This window comes from Uncinocarpus reesii, genomic scaffold (assembly GCF_000003515.1).
Source record: "Uncinocarpus reesii 1704 scaffold_2 genomic scaffold, whole genome shotgun sequence".
Taxonomy (NCBI): Eukaryota; Fungi; Ascomycota; class Eurotiomycetes; order Onygenales; family Onygenaceae; genus Uncinocarpus; species Uncinocarpus reesii.
This window is the reverse complement of record NW_003052499.1, coordinates 5011560-5027664: the sequence shown is the minus strand read 5'-3', so window position 1 is coordinate 5027664 and position 16105 is coordinate 5011560. Positions and strand designations below refer to the sequence as shown.

At 49.0% G+C, this 16105-nt stretch overlaps 6 protein-coding genes across 6 annotated transcripts; 3 read left to right on the top strand and 3 right to left on the bottom strand.

Moving 5' to 3' along the window:
* Nucleotides 1-471: 471 nt before the first annotated feature.
* UREG_04667 (uncharacterized protein) lies at nucleotides 472-6091 on the top strand (the record flags this gene model as incomplete). Its single annotated transcript, XM_002545104.1, has 5 exons — nucleotides 472-631; nucleotides 726-1049; nucleotides 1114-1295; nucleotides 1352-5479; nucleotides 5540-6091. 5 exons carry the CDS (start codon nucleotides 472-474, stop codon nucleotides 6089-6091), a joined length of 5346 nt encoding a protein of 1781 aa, XP_002545150.1.
* Nucleotides 6092-7199: 1108 nt separating this feature from the next.
* Nucleotides 7200-7986, bottom strand: UREG_04666 (uncharacterized protein; the record flags this gene model as incomplete). The annotated part of the gene is made up of 2 exons (XM_002545103.1): nucleotides 7200-7388; nucleotides 7573-7986. The coding sequence occupies 2 exons, from the start codon at nucleotides 7984-7986 to the stop codon at nucleotides 7200-7202; spliced, it is 603 nt and encodes a 200-aa protein (XP_002545149.1).
* Nucleotides 7987-8810: 824 nt separating this feature from the next.
* Nucleotides 8811-10568, top strand: UREG_04665 (uncharacterized protein; the record flags this gene model as incomplete). The annotated part of the gene is made up of 1 exon (XM_002545102.1): nucleotides 8811-10568. One exon carries the CDS (start codon nucleotides 8811-8813, stop codon nucleotides 10566-10568), a length of 1758 nt encoding a protein of 585 aa, XP_002545148.1.
* A 594-nt stretch (nucleotides 10569-11162) lies between these two features.
* Nucleotides 11163-12072, bottom strand: UREG_04664 (uncharacterized protein; the record flags this gene model as incomplete). The annotated part of the gene is made up of 2 exons (XM_002545101.1): nucleotides 11163-11371; nucleotides 11430-12072. 2 exons carry the CDS (start codon nucleotides 12070-12072, stop codon nucleotides 11163-11165), a joined length of 852 nt encoding a protein of 283 aa, XP_002545147.1.
* A 791-nt stretch (nucleotides 12073-12863) lies between these two features.
* Nucleotides 12864-14416, top strand: UREG_04663 (uncharacterized protein; the record flags this gene model as incomplete). Its single annotated transcript, XM_002545100.1, has 2 exons — nucleotides 12864-13743; nucleotides 13803-14416. 2 exons carry the CDS (start codon nucleotides 12864-12866, stop codon nucleotides 14414-14416), a joined length of 1494 nt encoding a protein of 497 aa, XP_002545146.1.
* Nucleotides 14417-15509: 1093 nt separating this feature from the next.
* UREG_04662 (uncharacterized protein) lies at nucleotides 15510-16022 on the bottom strand (the record flags this gene model as incomplete). Its single annotated transcript, XM_002545099.1, has 2 exons — nucleotides 15510-15712; nucleotides 15800-16022. 2 exons carry the CDS (start codon nucleotides 16020-16022, stop codon nucleotides 15510-15512), a joined length of 426 nt encoding a protein of 141 aa, XP_002545145.1.
* Between the last annotated feature and the right edge of the window lie 83 nt (nucleotides 16023-16105).

Below are 16105 nucleotides of genomic sequence, written 5' to 3'. Positions count from 1 at the left end.
TATCCACCCATCCCTGCCAACCACATTTTCCACCCCTTGAAGCACTTCTCATTCAACTCCCTCCCATTCCCTCTCCTCTCTGAAATCCGACAAGTGACTTCAGCTCATCCCTGGGGTGCTGAGGAGACAATCTCTCTTACCTGGTGGGTACGCTGTGTGTGTTCGTTGCAGCGCATTTCTTTTGCTGGCTCCTTTGCGGCTTGTTTTGGCCCAATCCGAGAACGGACAGCTGTCTCCTCCCAAGTAACTACCCTTCAGCCGTACTGCAAAGGGGTGCTGTCTTCGATTGATAATTTATTAGTTTCCAGATCACGTTGGGTTTTGTTTCACTCTTATGACTTGATGGCTTTGATGTTTTCGGTGCTTTGACAATCATCCGTCGAATGACCCTAAATAGACTCTCACTACCGTCGTCTCTTGGGGGCAGCTGAACCGCCTGGTGGAATTGGATCAAGTCGATACCGAATTGCCATGACAAATTCTCCTCCCGGGTCTCCCACTCGCAGCGGCCTCCAACGCCCGATGAGCGCTATGATAAGACCCCCCCGAAGCCACAGCCGACTGAGTGTTGGGAGTAAACAAGGAGGAAGCCGGGCATCGGATGAGGATGGAAAAACTGCCGTAAAAGTCGGTATGTAAATGGCCTGGCTCGCTAATATCGTCTTCGATTTGGGCCCGTTTCCCCGTCGCGAACTGTGTTCACTTACCATGTTTCTTGCTTGCAGCTGTACGAGTGCGGCCCCCTCTGAAACCAACAGACCCTGGCTATGAATTAATTCCCCCGCGCTTCCAACGGTCAACGGTCCATGTCACATCCGACACGAGTTTAGCCGTTGACGCCCCCCAAGGCCGCAAGCTTTTTGTGTTTGATAGAGTATTTAACGAAACTGTGGACCAAGAAGGCATTTGGCAATACCTTCAAGACAGTGTCAACTCTTTTATACAAGGCTACAATGTTTCGATACTGGCATATGGACAGTCTGGCGCTGGAAAATCCTATACTATGGGCACTAGCGGTCCATCGGAACAAAATGACCCTCATGCGATGGGTGAGTGTCATCCCGCATTAGCATGACCCGGTCAACTTGGCTTAACTTACTCGGGATCTATTAGGGATTGTTCCCCGCGCGGCTCAGATACTTTTCGAGAAGTTGACGGAAAGTAACGCCAGCCATTCCCGGACAGGTTCTACAGGTTTGCGGACACCTGCGAGGTACTCCATGACTTCGTCCATACCGAGTTTTGGAAAGGCCAACTTGGATAAAAATTGGCAATTGAAAGCCACTTATGTTGAGGTTTGCCATCGCACCGCCATGATCGCAAAGTCTAGGGGACTAACGTTGCATGTTAGATCTATAACGAGCAACTTAGAGACCTTTTGGTTCCGGAATCTACTCCGCTCGGGGAGAGAAGTACGGTTACAATTCGAGAAGATACTAAGGGGCGTATCCTTCTTACTGGGTTAAACCAAGTAAATATCAACTCCTTTGAAGACCTTCTTGGCGCCCTTAATTTTGGTTCCGCAATTCGACAAACTGATTCGACCGCGGTCAACGCCAAATCCTCTCGTTCCCACGCCGTTTTCAGCTTGAACCTCGTCCAGCGAAAGGATTTAACCTCAACTATGTCCGCACGCGAAAAGCGGTTCTCTGTTCCTATTGAAGCGTTATCTGGCGGCGAAACTTCTTTTGTAACTGTCGACAGTAAGCTTCATTTTGTGGATTTGGCCGGCAGCGAACGCCTGAAGAACACCGGCGCATCAGGCGAACGAGCAAAGGAGGGCATATCAATCAACGGCGGTTTGGCAAGTTTGGGCAAAGTTATCTCGCAGTTATCGTCTCGCCAGGCTGGCGCCCACGTTTCTTATCGTGACTCGAAACTCACGCGTCTTCTTCAAGATTCATTGGGAGGTAATGCGATTACCTACATGATTGCCTGTGTAACTCCTGCGGAGTTTCATCTCAGCGAGACATTGAACACCATTCAGTATGCGCAGAGAGCCAGAGCGATCCAAAGCAAACCAAGGATTCAACAAGTCGCGGATGAACGTGATAAACAAGCCGTCATCGAAAGACTGAAGGCGGAAGTCGCTTTTCTGCGTCAACAAATTCGTAACTCCGAGGGCAGTGAGAGACGGAACGGCCTACTTCAGGACAGATCAGAGCGTCAAACCGAACGTGAAATAGAATTACAAAATCATTTGCTCGATACTCAAGAGAGTTATACCGCCTTGAGCCAGCGCCATGCCAAGCTTATTTCAGAACTCACAAAAGCGTCAGATTTCAACGGCGATGAGGACGACTTGCAGAATATAATCAGCGGCAGTGCTATGGAAAGACTTAAGCGGTCGCACTCCTTTGCTGAGTCCGTTGAACAGGTTGTCCTAGAGTATGAAAAGACCATACAAAGTCTGGAGTCCTCCTTATCAAATACTCGTTCATCGTTATCAAATACCGAGAGTACCTTGCTTGAGCGGGAGACGAAATGTGCCTACGTGGAAACGGTTAATGCTCAGCTCCAGGCACGTATCCAAAAGATGATGGACAGAGAGGCAAACACCGAAAACTACCTTCACGACCTTGAATCTAAACTTGACGGCCATGCCACGGGTGAAGAAAAGAACGCATCTCTTATTGCTGAATTGCGCAAAGAGATTGCTCGCGCTCGTGAAAACGAGTCCAGTTGCGAGGACTATATCTCGACTTTGGAGGAGAGGCTCGCCGAGGCCGACCAGGATATGGAGCTAATGCAACGTGAAATGGAGAGGCTGGAACACGTTATCGATCGCCAGCGTAGCCTTGGAAAACTGGATACGCTCCTATACGAGCTAGATCACATCCAGCAAAATGGCACCAAAACCGAGAAGGAAAATACCATCAATCGTCAGCCATCTTCAGTTTCAAAACGGAAGAGTTCGCGGGCTAGAAATCACTCTCTCGATGTCCTCACGGAGGCTGTAGAAACTGCCATCCCCGAATCAGACGATGACCTTGTAGAGCAATCCCCGGTTCCCGAACAAGCCATACCACATATCGATGCGCCTAATGATGATTCCGGACTGGAAACCCTCGAAAAAGCTTCCGCCCCGCAAGTTGTTAATGTGCTGGCGACTGACGACCGCTACGGCCCACAAAGCCCTGCGCAATCCCGTTTCGTTGCTGATAAACTTGAAAGTGTTACCCAGGAGTTATTTGAACTCCGTATTCAGCACGAGAGCACAGTAAACGATTATGATCTCCTCAATGCGAAATATGACGAAGCATTACGCACCCTTGCTGAACTGCAAGATGCAGTCGACGAAGCGCGACATCCACAGAAGTCCAATATCCTGTCCCCAGCCCATGGTACACATCCAGTTTCTTTTTTAGAGGACGTCGGAGCTCGCCAACCGCCAAATGGAAAACAACATTCATCCTCGCAATCTCTCTCTTCGGAGCTGTCCTTGGAAGGGCAGTCGTCTACTTCACATGGCGAGCCGGACACCCCCGCAACTCAGAGGCCGGAGTCCCACCAACAAGATGCTTCGGAGAAAGATGAAGCCGACTCTCGTGAACTCGAAAGGATGAGAAAGCTTCTAATTGAGCACCAAGAGGGCATGGGAATGGTAACCCAAAAGTACGCCGAGCTCCAAGCTGAACACGAAGAGACGCTTGGCATCGTCGATCAACTCAAATTGGAGATCCAGAGATCAAAGATGGCATCCCCAACCACTCCGACGACCCCAAAATCTCAAGTGATACGCCGGATGACCAGCCAAAACCTTATCAACCCGGACCGTGCCCATAGATCTTTTGCTGCTCTGCGTAACATTGCCACAGAGGAATTTGAAAGTCGACCAGATACAATGCAGAATTTCGAACTGAACCTTAATACGGCAATGCACGAACTCCATTCCCGAATGGAAAGGATCCAGGCACTGGAGGCTGAAAACAAAAATGTCAAGAGAGAGATGGAAACGAAAGCAACGATCATATCCGGATTAACCAGAGAACGCTCCAGTTTGCAAGGCCAGTCACCAATTGATTCTTCTGTTGTTTCGCAAATGCGGGATCAAATAGTACATTGCGAGGCTCAGATCGACGAGCTACAAGCGGCTCACGAAGCTCGGGAACGAGAGCTTGCTGTTGAAATGCAAAATCTCAACGAAATGCTGGCTAGTCACCGGATCGCTCTCGAGGATAAAGAGGCAGAGATTCAGAATCAAAAGCAAAGAATCGTTCACCTTGAGGAGGAAAACACCGAATGGCAGGGGAGACACCAGTCTGCTATCCGCGAACTTCAGTCTGCTGAGGAGAAACTGCAATCTACCCTCGAAGACCTCCAAAAGGCTTCTGTTGAGCGATCACAATGGCAAGATAAACATCAAGTAGCCGCCGATTCTCTCGTCGCTTCGGAGAAACAACTCCAGTCAACACTTGCCGAGCTCGAGGCTGCGCTTGCCAGTGTCGAGTCCCTGCGAACTGAACAAAGGGAGGCGGACGGAACCACGGCTCAGCAAATAGCAGATGCGGCTACAAGCCTGCGGGACGAGCGGGCCAAACATGAAGAGCTTGTCAATAACCTCCAAAAAGATATAGAGGAGCAAAAAGCGGCTATCACTGCAAATATGCTAACAATTTCCGAACTTGAGAAAGCACATGCTGATAGCAAAATGGAACTTGCCAATCACTTCGCCGCGAAAGAGGTGTCTGATAAAGAGCTCACCTCCTACCAATCTCGCATTGTCGAGCTGTCTCAAGAAATTGACAACCACAAAGCAATGGCCGAGATTCAAAAAACGAACTTGGAGTCTCTCCAGTCCTCGCATTCAGAGGAGTTGAAAGAGTTAGAATCCCGGGTGAAAGCAGCGGCAGAAGCAGAGTACAAGGCCCGTATTGCGGAGGATGATGCCAAACATCAACTCGCTCTCGATGACTTGCAATCTGAGATTACGGCCTCCAAAGACGAACTGACTCAACTAATAAACACTATCAGCTCTGTTCTAAACGCTCCCGTGACAACCGATTCCCTTCACAACCAGTTGCAAGACATCCTGTCACAGAAACAACATTTTGCCGATAAATACTCGGAACTTATTGAGGCCAACGAGGAACTCCTCCGCCAACTTGATGAAAAACAAAACAGTCATTCCATCCTTGAGAAGCAGGTTTCTTCTCTCAATGAAAAGACGGAGAAGCAGGAAGTGAAAGTCAATGAGCTTGCTCATCTAGTTGCTACCCACGAGGATTCATTGACTTCGAAGGATGAGCTTATCAAAAAGAAGGAGGCTCTCATTACTGAACTCACCGTTGAAAAGGATAAAAGTTTGCGGCTCGTAGAGGAGCTTGAAGAGCAGATAACGAATACTTTTGATCAACACCATAACCGCTTGTCAGTTATTCAGGCTGAACGCAATCAAGCATTGGAGGAAGCAAATGCAAAAGTATCACTGTATGAAAAAGAAGTGGAATCTTACCGCTCACGCATTGAACAACTAGAAGTATGTCAAAACGTTCCCTTTCGCTGACTCAATGGCATTGCTAACGTTCGTACCATACAGACGCACCCTCGCATCGGCACTCCTGAGGGCCACAACGTTGATCGTACCAGTTCCATGTCATCAAACCTCAGAAAGAGTGCTTCCGCAGCATCTCTACCTTCGCCACCTCCTGCGATCCCCCTTCCGCCACTTCCAAATATTGCTGCTGCTGCCAACACTGGCAGCATCTCCCCACCAAGCTCGAGACATACGAGCAAAGAACTGGTCAATGCTCAACTTGTCGAGGATCAAGAAGCTCGAATTCGCACAATCGAAAAACATCTGCACGCTGAGAAACAGCTGACCGCAACATTGGAAGAGGCTCTCGGCGACCTTGAAGCGCAAAGCAATAAGGTCAAGACAGACATGGAAGGTTGGAAAAAGAAAGCCTGGCAACTGGAGGAGGAGTTGAACACTCTGCGGTCCGAGCGCAATTCTGCTAGGCTTTCGTTGCAAGCTGTGGAGGAAGAGCGAAATGCCCGACGCGAGGCGGAAGCGGCTCGCGCACACTTGGAAGAGAAGATGAATGCTATCAGCAAGAAAAAGAAAAAGAGCACATTGAACTGCTTCTAAGGAACAAGGCACCGATCATTTTTATCGGTTCTTTGTGCAATCGGTGTCCCACCGGATCACTCGCAATATCGAGCTGTTTCATCATGCCTGTCACTTCTGCTGATCTTATCTCCTGTTCAATAATACCCTCCCCCAAATTCCCAATGCACATGCTCAACCCTTCGCCTCTTTTCTCTTCTTGTGATGTCATTTATGAACCCCGTTCTATACACCGGATGCTCATACATGCTTGTGATTTTATTTGGTGTTTCTGTTTGAGTCCCGGATATCTTGTTTTTTTATTTCATGCTCCGATCATGCCATTTACGGCAGATCTTTTTGATCTATGGTTTTCATTCATACCCCCCTTCCGTTTATTTTTCTTTGATTTTGGTCACGCTACGAAGATACCATCTGAATTCGACAGCCAGTGTCTCACAATGTAATTCCACTTAATGGTAAATCTTAACGAAAGGGGGATTTTTACATGTATTTATTTTGGCTTTTTACCTCTGCAAGTTCCAAATTACCATTTCGTCTCCCTGAATTTGACGCTCTTCCTTCGAGCTTCTACTACGCCCTGTTGTAGCAGCTCAAAGTCTTGAACAATCTGAGTTGAGTCCGGTTCCCCCGAACTATTTTGCTTATATCGTGCGTTTGCCCTCCGTGGCTCATGTAGCTACATGTTTTCGAGTCGTTGTACGGACAATATAGTGGCTATAGCCCCTGAACGCACCAGGAAGCACCCCCAGTAACTCCACGTGCACGTTTTCAATAGTTACATCACATTTCGAGAAAAATCCCCATGGCTGAGCCCAGTACAATTTCCCACTCTCAAATGGTTGTCTAGCACTAACAAATTGGCTGATTTCGCTTTTGGCTTTGGTTGTATCTCAATTTCTTGCGTTCAACATACATGGCTAGAATCAACCCGCAGCGTCAGGTCCATGGCTCAATAAGTCAACAGTTAACGGCAGTGTATGTATATCCATAATCGCTCGAAAGGAGGGGTCGTTGAGGAATTCTGTTGCGGTTGGACGCTTCTCGGGAACATAGTTGAAGCATTTGCGCATGGTCGAGAGTACGTGATTAAGCTCTTGTGGGTTAGCATCGGGCGAAAATCGTGCAATTATAGGTCTAAGCTCGAATTCGGGGCTGGGAGCTCCAGTGTACTACTCATCCCGCTCTGCCTCAGGCCAGCAAAACTGGCCTTTTGAGTTCTATTGGCAATGGACCCAAGGTCTGCTATGGATGTCGTAGAAAGGAGTAAATCCACAGTAAATGTACTTGCCATCTCTGTCCAGATGGTCCAAAGAAGCTATACCCCATATGCAATTCCCTGGGTTAAGATCTATAAGATGTGTTAGTATGTCCCTGCATTGTAACTGCAAGTAACACGCCCCATACCTCGGTGTACAATTCCACTGCTATGCAGGCTCTCCAAAGTTTGCAATAGTTGTCTTGCGGCGGGACATGCGAGTGGCCATTGATTTTTTTCTCACAGTAAAGATGGAAAGCCCTGGGCCGCGTAAAGGATAAACAAGAACTCGATGGTTGTTTTGATGGCCAGGAAGAACAAAGGTATCTATATAAGTTGTAAGATGAGATGTATCTCTGACAGTCTTGAAGATTTCCTCCTGCATATGGTACTCATTCCCCCCAAGTCCTTCAGCAAGAATTTTGAGAGCAACATTGGTCCCGTTTTGGATATCAAGGGCTATCCAGACACTGGAAAATCCACCATGGCCAAGTTTATGCTCCAAGCAGTATCGCTGATTCAGGACTTCTCCAAGACAAATGGGATAGAATAGGTTTCGAGTAACAACCGGATTATACTTCTCCAAGCCCTCGGTGTATTCGTCAAGGTCGTCATACTCGTTGGTGTCGGGGTCAGGAAAGTCAGCATAGTCACCCATGTTGTGGGAATAAAGAGACGGGAGCTTCAAGAGCAGCAGCTAGTTAATAGTTAAATAGTTCGCTAGTTCCGACTCATGTCATGATATTCTGTTTGATCGAAGGTGTTTTTCCATCCCTGCGAGTCCATAACTATATCCTTACTTGACGCCATTAGGTCTCTTATATGAAGTCGGTACCGACTAGAGCTTCGGCGTTTCAATCTTCCGCCCTGCATTCGGTTCCGGTTCACCTTCGTTAACTAACGAGTTGCGCAAAGGGAGGTTAGTCACAAACTGTCTGCTCCTACAAGGGACATTATCACACTGTGGAATGCTCAGGAATGCTTCATGTTCCTCCAGCCGCAGAAGTTCCTCCATATATGGTCCACACAATGCATATGATCGTGACACTGAGACCATATCCGCGATGTGCTTTCAAGCCCAATTGCTGATGTGGCGGTCAAGATTCCACAAGGCTGAGGCAGTGATTTTATCTTATAACAAAAAAGCAAACAAATATAACCTGCCCAAAGCCAGCCGCTTGGCGCAATGGTGAGACGCACCTCGCTCTCTCCTCGTCATTATTGGTGAATGCCAATATGATTCCTCCACGAACAATCGGGCGTCTGGACTAGCCCTCAAACAGCAGAATCCCCGTCCCTCGCTAAATCGAGCCGCACTGATATCAACAAATTGCGCCACTGACAACAAGTGCATCATGTGATGATTCCAAAGGGACGAGGCTCAAGCAGAGCCTCCTGCAGAATATCAAGTCGCCCTCCCTGGGTGTGCTACGGAGTAGCTGCGCGAACTTTTTCTCATCATTATCGAGTCACACGCCTATAATGGAGGGAGTATCCCGGAAACCGGTTCCTAGCCACTACAATGAACCGGATGCTCGAGACACCGTCCATACTCAGGAACGACCAGCGGACGACGCTTTTCCTCCTCAGTACGACCCTCTAGCTCCATCGTCACCATGGCGGACAGGAATCTGGCGGAGATTTCCATGGACGGGATACGCTGCACTTATTATTGCGCTTTGCGCAGCGGCGGTCATGATCGGAGTGTTGGTTGTTTCCGACGGACAAGAAGTCTCCCAGTGGCCCGTCTCGCCCGCTGTGTATCTCGCTGTCGCGTCAGCTGTCGCCAATGTTCTTCTTTCTTTCGCCCTTGCTCGCGGCACGGAAATCGCGTTCTGGGTGAAAGCGCTGGGGTCAAAGACAACCGTCAGAGATTTGCATAATACATGGTCGTTTGGAACAAGCCTGAAAGATGCAGTTTTGTCAGGCAAGGCGTTCAATCTCGTCGCGTTGGCAGGTATTAGTGTTGCCCTGGCGCCCATAAACGGTCCGTTCCTGCAACGTGCATCCACTGTTTCTGTTGAGCAAAGCAGCCGGTCGGCCTTTATAAGGGTTCCCGTAGCTCGAGAACTGCCCCTTGGGTACACAGGAACTATTGCCGGCAGATCACACAATACCGCATTTCTCACATCAAACTTTAGTGCTGTTGTCAATGATTATCTCCAGCAGCGCCTATTCAACGTCTCGCGCAGCGGATGCTCTGGCCGCTGCAAGGGAAAGATGCTGGCGGCTGGCTACAAGATTGCTTGCGCCCAGTCTTTCCCGATCCTGAACATGACTCCCGGCAGCAACAATATTTCCACAGTTACCAGGCCTCACGAGGCCTTTGGGACCAATTTCACTTTCGACCGACAGAATTTAGGGGGCGAAGACTCCGAACGGCGATATGCAGAACGTCTTCTGTACTCTGCACTTGTCAAGCGTGACGTCGGCTGCACCACTGAATTGAAATGGCAAAAGTGCTCTCTCCAGCCAGCGTTGTTGGAGCAGCATGTTCTCATTTTGAACAACTCCATCACACTCGATCCGGATTACACGTACAAGGATGATCGCCTGATACAGTACAACCTTGCATTCACATCCGGTGGGGAAACTTCGGGCACTGGAACTACTCATGGAGGCATGGGGCTCATTCTCTCTTCCATGTTTGATTCATTAGCGACTGTCAGCTTTAGCGGAGCAGTAGGTTATTTTCTCGCAGCAAAGGGGCGAGCGTCATACCAATATTCCATAAAGACTTTCTTCCCGCTTGATTTTAACTGCAACTTTTCTTGGTCTGATCCCACGGAAGACATGCTGGCCACAGCGCGAGACATCGCTTTCAATGCAGCTCTGCGAGCTGCCAACGTGTCCAATGCCTCAGACCTGCAAAACTTCTCCGTAACTCAGGAGCAAATGGTTCCCCTCTATCGATCAAACTACAAATTTCTTGCCGTGGCTCTAGTCTTTACTATTCTCTCAGCCATATGCGTGGCTCTGATTTTCTCTGGGTTCTGGAAATTGGGACGCGATGTGACCCTGTCGCCGATTGAGGTTGCAAAGGCATTTAATGCTCCTACCGTGGTCAGTTCCGACTCAAACTCAACTGTCAATACGTTGATGAAAGAGGTGGGCGACAGGCAGGTTCGTTATGGTGTCTTGTCTGATGGTCATTTTGGTGGAACGATAGTAAGGAAACTTGCAATGGGCGACCGAGAGCTGATTTCAGCTCCAGAAGAGGGAGGATTCTACGGCGGTTGAATTGGTTTGAATCCATTGTCTAATAACATGTGTTGTATCCGTTACAATCCCAAGTTCATTAATATTTATGACAGTAAACTAATTATCGATGTTCAGTGATGAATCCAGTCAAGGCGAACCAGGTGTACTCCGTACCCTCAGCCATTAGGCCTCCGAGTTGTCAGAATCAGAGTCTTCATTCTGTTCCCTCTCTTTCTGCTCGAGAACCATTTGGCACCGGAGTCCCATTGCTATGGCATCTTCATCATCGTCGGGAAGCATCGGCCGAGTGTCACACTCTTTGAATGTGGTCTCCTTATAAAATACCTCAGGGAGATAAATGTCACCGATGTGTTTCCCTAGCAGCAGGAGCATTGACTCGCGAAGATAGGACCCTGGGGTAGCCCATATAGCCCCGTCCGGCAACTGATCCTTCTGTCCCAGTCCAATACGGCGCAAACAAGTGACAACATATCTAAAATAAAGATACCTCGTTGCTGGGCGTGCACCCTCTGTTTGAAATTGTAGTTCTTTGCCGTCGAGATCCTATTCTAGAGTTAGTAAGGTGTCTTGCAAAGAGCCTCTATTACTGCAGCAAGACATTCCCAAGTGACTCTAAGGTTGGTACAAAAGTGGATATAAAGACGAAAATAACCCCTGCCTGGGACCTACCTGCCACTTGACTCCAGGCATAACCATGAGTTTTTGCTTCGTCTGGTCCATAAGAACACATTTCCACCTCTTGATTTGCCCTTCCGCGACAGGCACGATCACGATTGTGCCTCGATCGAACGCCTCCTCTATGGAGTGGTGGAGGGTTATGCCTATAAGCCCGTTAGCAACATTCAAATTCATCACAACAAACTTATTACAAGCACGTACCATTCCGTTCGTCGTCCAAGGTCATACTGAAGGCTCCGAAAACGTAACCGATTGCATCGGGATCCAGGGACTTTGGAACGATATGTGCTGTTTTGACGAGCCTGGCCTCCAGCCAATCGCCGAGAATGTGACACCACATATATTTTAGCCCTTCTGTCTGACGTTGTGCCTGAAGGTAATCAGCTACAACCTTTTTGAACTCGGTTTGCCGGAATCGTCGCTTATTGATTGTTGCAGCCATGGTCTTGGTTCTGATCGCTGCGATGTATGCGTCCTCGATTTTCCACGTCGACGGATATCCGTCTTTCATATCATCAAGAATCAGACGTTTCTGCCGTTTCACAGTGTACGTCTCAATCTCGAGTTCAAGCCGTATGTCCTCGAGCTCCCGCAACTCTTCTTCGACCTTTTTGTCCTTGATAATCAAGGATTGGCGGCATGACGCTTGGAGTGCTTTCCAGTACTCCTTGACATAGTTCAATCTCGAACCGAGATCCTGTATGTTTTTTTCCATAAATTCCTCAAGAGAGAGTTGAGGATTGTGGTTGGTGGGGAGGGGCTGCTCTTGCTGGAGCTTCACCCGGTCCTCATCAGGGAGGTGGCTCAAAAAGGCCGACAGGATTCTAGGTCTCTTGTGAGCCATTTTCAATATGAGACGACAATGTTGTGTGAAAAAGATAAGTAGTTAAGGGCGCGAGAGGAGTGATGGGTGGGGGACGGTGGGTTGATGATCAATGAAGAAAGGGAAGCAGAAACCCTGGGGTGAGGGGAAGCTTTTATAGCAGTTTCTCCCTTGATGAGTCACTCCTAACGTCGAAATCACGTAGGGACAGTTCTTACCGATGAGCCATACTTTACGAAGCACGTTACTAGAGTCGCAGAAGTTCGGAAGCGGGTTACAACACTGAGTGCTCGAACCTTGGAGGCGTAGGGACCTATGCACTGGATTCTCCAACTCTAAAGTTGGCGCCGAGCTTGGTAAAGCAAATAGCTCTTTACCATTACTCTTCACATCTTGTTTCTTATTCTGCCTAGAAGGCTGCTGCGACCATATTGTTGAAGCAATGCTATGGGTCAGCGGTAATCTTAAAGGTGATGGCAGGTAGCAGCACCTGAAAAGGTGCAGAGCTGTAGATTCATGCTGTCAGAAGTGTTTTTAAAGAAGGCAACCAAATCTTAGTAAATGATTGTGCGATGTGCTAGAACTCATCATAGTGGCATCTTATTGAAGACTGCTCTGGTGTCATACAGCTTTGATATTGACAAACGCGCGGCTGTCCCGAAGAACCGACCAGGCCCATCTGCAATCAAGCTCTCTCATTGGGCATCGTCAAAATTAGGCGCGAGGAACAACTCACTTCTCTAACTACTGAGTAGCATTGTGATCAACTTATTTTATTCATCCGACTTTGTTTCACCAGGACGCAGGGGACGATGCCATCCCACCCTGTGCCCAACTCCCGTCCTCGCAGGAAAAATATCATATTCATCCATCCGGACCTTGGCATTGGAGGTGCCGAACGGTTGATCCTCGATGCAGCCCTGGCCCTTCAGTCCCGCGGCCACCGCGTCACCATCTACACTTCGCACCGGGACCCGAGCCATTGCTTCGAGGAAGCTCGAGATGGGACGCTGAACGTCAGGGTTCGAGGAAACACCTTGTTCCCGGCGCATGTTGGTGGGAGACTTCACGTGCTTATGGCGGTGTTGAGGCAGTTGCATCTGGTGACGGGGCTGGTTTGGGAGAGGAGAAAGGCCACGATTCGGTTGGACAAGGAAGAAGAAGAAGATGCGGAAGATGATGTCTTTATCGTTGACCAGGTTCCCGCTTGTGTTCCTGTGTTGAGACTTTTCGGAACCCAGATACTACGCGGCTGGAGGCGGAAAGGACGAGAACGGATCTTGTTTTACTGTCATTTTCCGGATCAATTGCTTGCGAGGCGGGATGAAGGCCATCTTCTTGTTCAATTGGCGAAGGGTCTCTATCGGCGCCCATTCGATTGGTTCGAGGGCTGGGCAATGAGCGCTGCGGATAAAGTGGTAGCAAATTCAAGGTTTACGTGTGAAGTTGTCAAAGAGGTCTTTGGGAACAGTCTCGGCGGCATCAGGGTGCTGTATCCTTGCGTCGACACCTCTAGCAAAGCACTTCAGAGCGATGGGCAGATATCTCGGGGAGATGGATCATTGTGGGGAGGAATGAAAATTTTACTGAGCATCAATCGTTTTGAAAGGAAGAAGAATATTGGGCTGGCTATTCGAGCATATCATGGCCTAAAGCCGCAGCAAAGAAAGGGGACTCGGCTGGTGATTGCGGGTAAACGCCTCTCCTCTCCATCTACTTCTCGGAGAAATGCCAATTAATCTTTGTTTTAGGTGGATATGACAATCGCGTGCAAGAAAACGTCCAATACCACAAAGAACTCGATTCTCTAGCCACGAATCTCGGCCTTCAAACAGCTACGTCGAAAACGGTCATATCGGCACTTTCAATACCGGAATCCGTGGATGTTCTTTTCCTTCTCTCGGTTCCAACAGCGTTCAAGCAAACCCTCCTTTCCTCGTCGACACTGTTGCTTTACACCCCGTCACATGAACATTTCGGCATCGTCCCGGTCGAAGCTATGCACGCCGGCCTTCCGGTCCTTGCTGTAAACACAGGTGGCCCACTAGAAACGATTGTTAATGGAAAAACTGGATGGTTAAGGGATGCGGACTCTGTTGCGGAGTGGACGGGCGTGATTGCACAGGTCTTGTCAGATATGGACGCTACCCAACTTGAAAGTATGGGCAAACTCGGCCGGGAGCGGGTAGAACAGTATTTCTCTCTCAACGCGATGGGGGACAGCTTGGAGGAGGTGATTGACGAAATGGTTGGGTCATTGAGGCCCACGTTCATAAGAGCTCAGCAGATTATCATTTGGCTTGCTGTCACAGGATTGCTTGTATCCATGCTCGTCGGGGCTGGTTTGAAATTCCGGCCCAAGTGATGTGGGGACCCATGGGTACTCTCCCAATTTCCGACGGATTCAACTGAGCGCCATTAGTCCCTCGATTCCCACGTTTTGACAAGAATGGAATAATTCAACGGGCCTGCTGCATGTCGAACCGTGCCACCTCCCTCACGGAGTGATCAGAACGATTGATAACCATATTTTTCCGCAGAAACAAGGCTAAAGGTGGCATGGAAGGGACGTTTAGCTGAAGAGAAGTCGAGGATTTGGGCTGACTTGGTTTTGGCCCAGTCTCGAGAGCAATGAATCCAGTCGACTCGAGGTTCCACTCTCGAGCCGTTGGGATGGTTCTAGATATATGGTGAACCCTAATGTCGTTCGCTGCAATGTATCAGGTAGCCATCCAGCGTACTGGAGCTCTGGTGCCCCGCAGAGAAGGTTCGTGAGCATTTTGACAAATGTGACTGGAATAACCGTTTCGATTCGCGCGGAAGCACTTGCTGACAATCCGCGATTTCGTCCGTAACAAGCTATTCGGGCAGCCGGTGGGTTCTAATAATGGCAAAGTCTTTCTCTCGTCAAATCCCCCGCTACCCTCCTGGACAGGTCAACTTCAAAATATTTACAAGTCAGTAAGGTGCATGAGGATTCTCCAGTATGAGGTGGTCGGCCAGCATCTGCGATTGCACATGGCTTCACTGGTAAAACACGAGTCACTACAGTTATAATTCCTCAACTTGGCACGAATGCTTGCATAGTTAACGATATGTGCAAAGTGACGCTTTAGTTCACCTCACATGGCGAGTAGAGATCCTCGTCATGAATAGGCGAATAAGTGAGCGTACGAGCCGTAATTTGTCCGATAATGATCGCCGTCAACGCGTGCTGGCGCTCGTCTACATATCAATAACTGCATCTCTTACCCGTAGAAATTGTATCAAACGGCGGGGTTCAAGTCCGCAACGCCCTAGAATCTCGACGGAGACTGCTCAAACGATAATACAAGGCGGAAGGATCTGAGTTGAAGAAACAAGCTGATGAAGCGGCTTGATCGCAGTGATCTCTCGGGCCGATGAGACTGACGGCTTTTAGGGCCATAGCTGATTTTTCCGATCAAGGGCCATCTCTATCATGCGAGAATGGTGATGGCTTTCGGGTGATCCGCTGGCACACCCGCTGACCGGTTCACCTGGCGATTGGATGCCTTGATGCCCCAGCAGGTGAAGGCTTCTTCGTCCACGAGTCGGCCGTATCTTGTTGGATGGTGGGAAGCCACTAGATTGCCTGCCATCCATCCAACGGTTACTAATTGGCCCGTTGCAACCGGCCTGACTGCAAATGATGTGGTCGTTCGCGGCCTGAATGTCTGCCATGCCAATAGCGCCCGGACACATGGCGAGCAAACCGGGATTGCCTCACCTTTTCCAGCCTGACGTCTGCTCTCACTTGGCTGCTGTTGTGACAACACACTTGATAGCCCGAAGACAGCAACATCGGCCGTGCCTGACCTCTTTCTTGTGGATTGATTCAGTGCACCATGACCACTTGGTTCGCGGGAGTGTGGCCGCTTGTCGTTGCCAGAGCACCCGCTCCAGGCGGTTTGGAACAGGGCGAGACACCTTGTGAAAATGAGGGATCGCATAACTAACACTCTCGGCCATGGAGTTGGACAAGGCTCATCTATACAATTGTCTTCTATATTACTTTGAATTTTTTGCAACCAGG